The 9,153-nt window shown below is 37.9% G+C and overlaps 1 protein-coding gene across 2 annotated transcripts; it reads left to right on the plus strand.

Annotated features, from left to right (window-relative positions):
- Positions 1 to 890: 890 nt before the first annotated feature.
- Positions 891 to 5,189, plus strand: klf11b (Kruppel like factor 11b). 2 transcript variants are annotated; one of them, XM_056266364.1, is made up of 4 exons: positions 891 to 1,070; positions 2,387 to 2,641; positions 3,732 to 4,506; positions 4,589 to 5,189. In XM_056266364.1, the coding sequence occupies exons 1-4, from the start codon at positions 1,029 to 1,031 to the stop codon at positions 4,882 to 4,884; spliced, it is 1,368 nt and encodes a 455-aa protein (XP_056122339.1). In that variant the 5' UTR covers positions 891 to 1,028; the 3' UTR covers positions 4,885 to 5,189. The 2 variants fall into 2 exon arrangements, with proteins under 2 accessions (XP_056122339.1, XP_056122340.1); XM_056266365.1 differs by lacking the exon at positions 891 to 1,070 and adding an exon at positions 2,009 to 2,305.
- The last annotated feature ends 3,964 nt before the right edge of the window (positions 5,190 to 9,153 follow it).

Raw genomic sequence — 9,153 nt, forward strand, 5'->3', positions numbered from 1 at the left:
AAACGTGAAAACCTTTTTTAAAACATTATAGATCATAAGTGTATTCAGTGTGCAAGGAAAGCATTTAAATTCTTCTTACTTGATGTTTAAACAACTAATCCCAATTTGTCATCACCCCATAATCATGTCGGTTGCATTAAAACCATTTATTTAATGTTATTAAATTAAATGTTAACACGTTTCAATAAGGATTGTTGAATGACGACGAGGCTAACTAGTCAACGTTAGGTAATGCATTATGTTAACTAAAAATTAGCAATACATCCGTAAATATGTTACAGTAGTAGCCTATTTATTAACCTTGTTAATAAAAATACAACTGTTCATTACATCATCAACAGACACAACTTCATGTGTTAGTAAATGTTGGAATTAACTTGACCTAAAATGTAAAAAGGTTTTAGAAGTATTTGTCATTGTTAGTTCTTGTTAACTGATGTTACAATAATGTTACAAATGGAACCTTATTGTAAAGTGTTACCAATTAAACGTCAATGTTATTAATAAACTTGGTTGTAAGTATGACTTATTGTTTTTGCTTCTCCGCGCCTGCTAAGCTAATTTGGCTCCTCGTGGTGTGTGTTTAGCCGTTACCTGTTCAAGCTGACTATAGATGCACAAACATGTTTCACTATTATTTGGCTCCTAAAGGCTGCGACCTTTCGCCCAGTTCCGTCCTCTCATAGTTCAGCGAGTTTACAGCGACACTGTTGACTCCCTCCACACGCCCATCTGCAGCCACGCACCCCTGTTCCTCCAATCGCGCGCCTATCACGCACTGATCACGCGCCGGCCTTCACACCATTGGCCAAGGTCTCACACACATTTGTTTTTCATTGGTGGCGTGTTGCCACCCGCCAGACTGTTGTGAATTTAGTTTCTCTTTTTTTCGGAGGCTTGTTTTACTCAGCTGCTGGTAAAAGCGAACTGAATTCCGGTGTGAGTCGCGTCACTGAACGGGCGGAGCAGCTCCATGTCTTTGTTCTGCTTTACTTTTCATTTAATATTTTTTTCGTACGTTTGAATAGATGTCAACACGCCAGTTTTCTAACATGGAAGAATTATGTGGGGTAAGATCGGAATATTTCGTTATATAGCATTTATATTTATGTAATATACAATTAATCTTTTTTTAAATGAGTTGCTTGTGATTTACTGACACTGACTGGTCATTGCTGATTGTGTTCAACTGGTAACGAAACTGAGGCGAATGACGTCAACTCTTACTTAATGTTACATTGTAACTGTATTTGCCTTATCACCAAGAAATGTTGCAATGTATAACATTGTAAAGTTCTGAAAACATGTAGCCGTCTTCGAGTTGACTGGTCCTGGTATAGTAAACAATACGGATCTGTTGTAGTCTACATTCAGTTTTAGTGGGCACCGGTATTGCTGTTGGCCTCATTTAACCCTCAAGTTGGTAACCAAGTAATCATTGTGCGCAATTTTGTATCTTAATTATCTTTTCTTGCCTTTATTTTTTTTTTTAAATGTATGTGTATACACTTACTCACTCCCTCTCTCACACACACAAACACGCACACACACACACACACACACACACACACACACACACACACACACACACACACACACACACACACACACACACACAGACACACAGACACTTTTATCATGTTTCTCCTTAGTCTCTTTTGTTGTTAATTTATTTTCACAGTGGATTTCTAGTGTTATATTTATGAAACTTTAAATATTATATTTGGTAAGAGTGAAGTCTTAAAAAAAATTCACGATTCTCATTTAAACTTGAAAAATGCAAAAGAGAAGTGGTCTTTTGGAACCCACTTTAACATCCCACCGGTGCATAGTATTATGTAAAGCAGTGAGGCTGGTTGAGATTACCATACTGCGCTCTATATGCAGACTGTGCAGAATTCAATCAGGTGTGCAGCACCTTGTTGACACTGCTTTATATTAAAAAAAAAAAAAAAAAAAAAAAAAAAAAAAACCTTTGCATTCTGCTTACTAATGGTGTTATTTCTCTGAAGAGCATTGGCTTGGAGGAGCTTTCAGTCAAAGTTTTCTGGCCTCTGGCACTGCTCCCGTGTCTATCAGGGGGTTTCAAGTTTTGCTCACAGCCATTTCACATGGCCAGCTTGTGAGTACGTCATTGTTTTGGCTTTATTTGGCAGTGGGAGTTGACTTCAGCCCTAGTGATAGAGGGTCCCTGCAGACGGGCTGCATTAAAAAGGGCTCCTCTGTTAAACTGTCTACTGCTTTTGGATCCATGAATAGATAAAGACTGAGAAAGACTCATTCAGATCCACCCAGCAGCTGAGCTGTATGTGTCAAAACAACCAGAGGGTTTTCTTTCATCTTTAACACATTACGTTACATTAGTTTTGTTGTTTGTGGTTCTCAGGGAGCTCGGATGGAGGACTGTGAGGATTTTCTGGAAGGGAAAAAGCACAGTGAGCACTCTTCGTGCAGTGTTCTGGAATACAATGATCTTGAGGCTGCTGAAGCTCTGGTCTACATGAGCTTCTGGAGTCAGATGTCTCCAAAACCCAACACCTTCAAACCTCGCCCTCTTACCCCAGCTTCAGACTCCTGCGATTCTTTCCCGCCCCCCGAACCACTGGAGACCCCGAGGGACTTCGTCTCGCTCTCTTCACTGGTAAGCGAGTCTTCTTTCGTTGAAATGATCTGCTAGAAGGTAAAATATGTACACTTCAAGCTCTGTTTAATTTGTCAACATTCACACCGGGGAACCTCAGGCGCCGCACAGCGTAGCACAAAGCGCTTATCAGAACCTGATTTGTTTGCTGAAAACTTTGGGAAGGTTTTATGACACCCTGGACAGGTGGTAGTCTTGAGATAAGCTACATCTGCAAACTGAACTTCAGCACAGGCTCCTTTACTGTGTTTACACGACTCACCTGTGCTGTAATGATGCTGAGAGATGAAAGGACAAAATAGTACAGCTGCGATATAGTGAATAGAGTAGCCATTCATCCATAAGGAGATTCCACTAGTTGTTTGCAAAAGAGCTTGATTTTTAGGGATGCACCAATATTATGATGGCCGACACGATAATAAGCCGATAATTATTTGCATGTTATGGTTAAAATTCTGTACTATTTTAAGAAAATTAAATATAAAACACTAAAACCAAAGTTTGTACTTGAACCAAATACTTGAATTTAGGTATAGTGTATAGTATAATGTAAAGTATGAAAAATGTATATTTATTTTGAGATTTGCTAAAGCTTACATTTAACAAATTATTAGTGTTTTTTTTATAGAATAACTTTTAAGTGAGAAATGCTAATCTAAATGTAAAAATAAGGCAAATGAGCATGCTCAATCAAATATACAAATCTTAAAATTAATATAAATGTTTTTCATTCTGTACATTGTTTATAATTTGTGTATATTTGTGTAAATATTTAATTTGACAATTTTTATATCAACCATTTATCACTTATCGATCATAACATGAAAATAATTATCGGTGTATCTGTATTGGCCATTTTGATATTGGTGCACTCCTTAAAAATCAATTATTTAAATTGTTAGTGTTTTAAAGGTTAACTTTAAGTGTGCATTAGAAGACAACAAATGTAATCTGAATGTAAAAATAGGGGAAATGAGCATGCACAATTAAATATACAATATCGATACAGATAAAATAAAAAAATCTGATAACCGATATGGCCTTGATATACTGGACACTTCTTAACTCTGATTGTCTTCTCTCCTTGCAGTGCATGACCCCACCACACAGCCCCAGCTTTACTGAGACCTCCAACACCACATCAGTGCCAGCCTCCCCTTCACCACTTACCCGGTCCTGTCCCAGCCTCCCCAGCCCGAGATCTGCATGCCCCACCATGACCTCCATCACTCAGGACCCCACAGAAAAGACCACACCCGTGCCTTGCAGAGCCATGGCAACCAGCGTAATACGGCACACGGCCGACAGCTCCCTGTATCAGAACATTCCACAAAAGACTGTTCCTTCATCATCATCACCCACCCTGTCCTGCCAACCCCAGACCGACAACATGCCGCCATGCCAAAACAGCAGCAGACTTCTTTCTAAGGATGATAAGTGCTTCATTACATCATCTCCTCAGCCACCGCCCCCAACCTCTAGTCCACCAATCATATGCCAGATGTTCCCGGTGGCCCAACCTGGAGTCATCTCAGCGACGTTTATTCAGAAGCCCAGCCCTGGGGTGAAGTCTATCTTACCACAGCCGCTCCTGATGGGCTCTCCGGTGCCTCAGGGGACGGTGATGTTCGTGATGCCCCAGTCACCGGTGTCTTCGGCTCCACACTGCCAACAGACTGTTATGACTCTAGGCAACACCAAGCTCCTGCCTCTGGCTCCCGCGCCTGTTTACATGCCCTCGGGGCAGAGCAGCATCACGCAGGTCGACTTTTCCCGCAGGCGCAACTACGTCTGCAATTTCCCTGGTTGTCAGAAGACCTATTTTAAAAGTTCTCACCTAAAGGCTCATCTCAGAACCCACACAGGTAAATAATGATCAGTATGTAGCCTCAACTTCTAAAGTCTAGGTCAAGCAGGTCATCTAACATGTCTTGTTCTGTCTTCCAGGAGAGAAACCTTTTAGCTGCAACTGGGAAGGCTGCGATAAGAAATTCGCCCGCTCTGATGAGCTCTCTCGGCATCGGCGAACGCACACGGGCGAAAAGAAGTTTGTCTGCCCGGTGTGTGACCGAAGGTTTATGCGCAGCGACCACCTCACCAAGCATGCACGGCGACACATGACCACCAAGAAGATCCCATCCTGGCAAACAGAGGTGCGGAACCTCAACAAGATCACCGCTGCCAAGGCCTTGCCCACTGGCACAGCACTACCGGTCAGCATGTTGCTGCCAGCCTCAAACTGACTTTGATGGAGACTGAACTCTAAACCCTCACCAATGTTATGCAGGGACTCATGTTATGAGGGCAAGGCTGCTGATTCTCTCATGGGCAAAAACATTATTATGCACTGGACTCCTGTCTTCTTTGCTGCACATATTTCGCACATTTTGTTTACTATTGTGTAAAAGATTTATGCACTCTTTTTGCCAGTCTTTGTACTATGTTTGTCTTAAAATTTCTTACTTTTTCCTCTTCATTTTTTTTGTACATATCTAATGGAAATGTATTATGTATGCTAAACTACACAAAATTAGAAAAAAGAAAATATGTAAAAATATATATGTGGATAATAGATATTTATCTACACTGTGATTATCATATAATACATTTATTTAATACTCCTTTTTTTATTAAACAATGAAGATTAAGTGTGTTTTTGTGATTTTTTTTTTTTTTTTTTTTTAAGCACTAGAGGTTAAAAAATCAATCTGCCGTGGCATCAGAAAAATTCAGCAACTCCTATGTGGTTTGGGATGTAGTGTTTTGGCTGTTGTTCTGCTTCCCGCTGCTCTTGGCAGTAACAGTTCTTCCACTCTCACATTGCTGACGTGATGCATCACTTCCTGTCGGATTCGTGAGGTCTCTGTGTACAGGATATTTTGTCTCATGCATCACCTTTAATAGGCCTTTCTCAGCAGCAAGTTGACAGTCATTTTGTTCGCCGCCAGTAGCCATTAAGTCAGTAAAAAGTTAGCAAAGTTACTCTTTATTTAAAATAAACTCCTCTGAGCGAACAATATATCATTAGTTTATTATAAAGTTGACTGTTGACATGTTTGGATAAATGACCTTACTAGTTCCTTCTCTTATAAGGTATAAATATTGTTTTTTTTTGTAAGTTATGTAGCCTACTTTTATGACGAAAAGCCTTATTTATTTGCCAAACACATGCTGTTCCGATGAGCAACAACTTATATTAGTTTTGGAAAGGGACATTGTGAAATTACAACAACAAAAAATAAAGAAAAAAACGTTTTGTTCATTATTGCTCACCACAGGCATGGAATAAATCGTGTGGTTTCCAGTGATACTAATGTTCCCACAGAGATTGAGACCGGATGGCTGTAATTACTGCTCAGACCACTGTCAAACATAAAAAATATGCAGTATACTACTGCGTTTAAACGATGGCCAATCAGATTACAAGACTAACTGTAGGTGTGGGAGGCGGGACCAATCAGCTTTCACATCGGTGCCCCGCCTCCTGCCTCACTGACCGACTTTCCCCAACCATGAAGAAGCCTTCAATCGACTGTCCAAGAATGCAGCAACAGCGATACCGTGTGGCTTATTGCGTTGTGTCTTTTTTCTTCATCTCGGAAAGGTGCGTTTATTGAGAAGGTAATAAAATAAACACGTCATATTGTGCTATTTAATTTCTGCTATCAAAGGCCAGGCAGTTTAAAATAGTTTAAAATAGGCTATTGACTCGATAAAACAAGCTTCAAAACCTATCTAGCTACTCTTCCATTTTGTGAATGTGTTTGTTGACAAATATCTTGAATGGATGACAGGAGAGTGAGACTACAGGATGTCTACAGATTTTCAACTCCATCCTCTGAATTTTCACGACAGATATGAACAATATTGACAGCTTTCATTGTTGACAAAAAAATAAATAAAATTATCTATTAAATGCAGGGGCCATTTCGTTTTTCTGGTGTTGCTATAGCTACTAATAGGTTCCCTAAAATGAACTAAATCATTTGAAAGAAAACTATACAATATCTGATTAATTCCAACTGTGAAATGCAGATTTTCATTGTGCCTCAAAAGAAATTATATTCAGCATTATGGAGGCCATTCAATTGGCTGAACACATCCACGTAGTTTAGGGTAGTTGGAGGCCTCCATGGAGTCACTAAAAACTGCTGAAGTGCATTCCTGTCTTAGATGGGTGGAGGATTTTGGAAATGTGGTCAGGAAATGGAACTAAATTATCCACTCCATATGTTTTTCTCTCAGGCAAGCTGCTTTACAGAATAATATTATATGAAAAAATGTCAAAAAGAAAGTACATGTTTTATTCCATTCCTTTTTTTAATTTGACCAGCCGTAATCTCGAAAAACAAACAAAACAAAAAACAATTTGTATATATATATAGGGGTAGAGTGGGGGAAAACGCCCCCCTTAAGGAAAATGTGACATTACTGTGAAACAAAACATAAATGTGACTAGAATTGCCATCCCAGTTTTGAGTGACTATGGCAGGAGAATATTACTAAATATTAAAATTGCTCAACCTGCATAATTATATATATTTTTTGACTGAAAATATTTTTGTACAAAGGGGGCGTTTTGCCCCAGCGGTGGGGTAAAACGCCCCCCAAGGTGGGGTAAAACGCCCCCTTTCTTACCAACCAGTTTGCTTCATAGATCAACAGCAAAATAAACATAGTTTTTAATCTCTAAAAGTAAAAGGCAAGTAATGCAACAACATGTATATATACCTATTAATATTTATTTCAGGAATGTACAAAATAGCCAAATTTCTAACATTTTAATATTTTGATTTCTACACTAGGCCTATATGGGGTTGATAATTGATGTAGTATTTGTTCACCACTATCATCAAGAAAAACAGAAAACCCTAAATAAATATTAAACATAAATTAGTATATTTAAAGTGAAATATATTCAATAAATGCTCTAAAAGTCACTATATTTTATCATTGGGTCACCTAACCACCTTCCATCATTGCATCCACCAAGCTAGCTAGCTAATGCTCACTTGAGGTAATTTTATCATGTTTTGTTAAAATATTTTGATTTTATCGCCTAGTTATACTGCATTAAAGTGTAAAATAAAGACTTTGATAAACAGAAATATGTTACTATAGTAATTATGATAAAGAGAAACTATGCCCATTGGGGGGCGTTTTACCCCTCAGCATAGGGTGCGTTTTACCCCACAAGCTATGTTTTTTTTTTTTTTTTTTTTTTAAAAAAAATATATAATTATATTCCTTATAAATAACATATGCTCTCAAACTACAGACTTCACTATTCATCTATCATACATTACTGTGATATCACTGTGAACAATATTCTATTAAACACTTGTTTACTAATATCTGAACATTATAGCATTTTCCATGTAATCCTCTTCTCTTCAAATACGTTGCTGGTGTCAGCTTCTCCATGGAGATTTGTATATCCCCGTTGTCAACGTAGTGCATAGCAATAGTAAAAATGTATCTTGATTCATTCTAGTGGTTATTTTGGGGAAAACGGGTGGGGGGCATTTTACCCCAGATCTATTTTATATTTGATGATTTATAAATCAGTGTGTAATGGATCGTGTGCATGCATATTGAAAAAAAAAAAAAAACAAGACTTACCTATATATATATATATATCCCATATATATGCATTAAAATAAAAAATGTAATGCTGTAACATCAGTGATATAAAAATGATTCACAATACTTTGTAGTGACTAGTGATCAATAATCCTTCTCATTTTCTCTTTTCATAGTTGTCTCAGAAGATCACTATGTTCGTTAACTAAACTCGCTCTCGATTGTGTTCATGAGGTCCTCTTCTGAAGCGTCATACATGATAGGCAAGTCCAGAGATAAGCCGCTGTTCTGACGATTTGTGCTGCCTTGTCGAAAAATGCTACCGTAGCGCGAATCGATCACAGAATGTCGATTAATATTAAATGAAATACAATTATAACACAATTCTAAGTTATGAGTAGCTACTGTATACTGTAGACTACTGTTTTTATTTTTAAAACGGTGTGAAAAGTAAAAGTTATCATCAAATATTCATCTTTGACTTGTTAAAGCACACCTTTCCTTAGTAACTGAAACTTTCAGTTATTCTTGTTCAGCTGACTGACCGTACAAATATTCATATGGTAGTTGGCATTTTTAAAAGGGAAATTACTTTATAACACATGAAAATTTACCTTTTGTTAAAAAAAAACTGAGTCTGCACATGCGCATAACCAGTAAGTAGCAAATCTCGATGGGTAGCATGAATCGTCAGAACACCGCCACCAATTCCATAACCTCTAAAAAGAACACAAAAGAGGATTTCATAGTTAATAAAGGGGCTTTTCCTTTTCAGTAGAAACTAAAATCTTTAAATGCTAAAAAGTATTGTAAAATATACAGGTACAATGCGTCAATATTTATTTTTAATTTAATTAACCATACAAATAAAAAAGAGGATGTCATATAAACCTTCAGGTTGTGTTCCAGCCGCTTTGACATGGAGAGGA

The sequence above is a fragment of the Rhinichthys klamathensis genome, unplaced genomic scaffold (assembly GCF_029890125.1).
Source record: "Rhinichthys klamathensis goyatoka isolate OS25496 unplaced genomic scaffold, OSU_Roscu_1.1 h1tg000247l_1, whole genome shotgun sequence".
Lineage (NCBI taxonomy): Eukaryota > Metazoa > Chordata > Actinopteri > Cypriniformes > Leuciscidae > Rhinichthys > Rhinichthys klamathensis.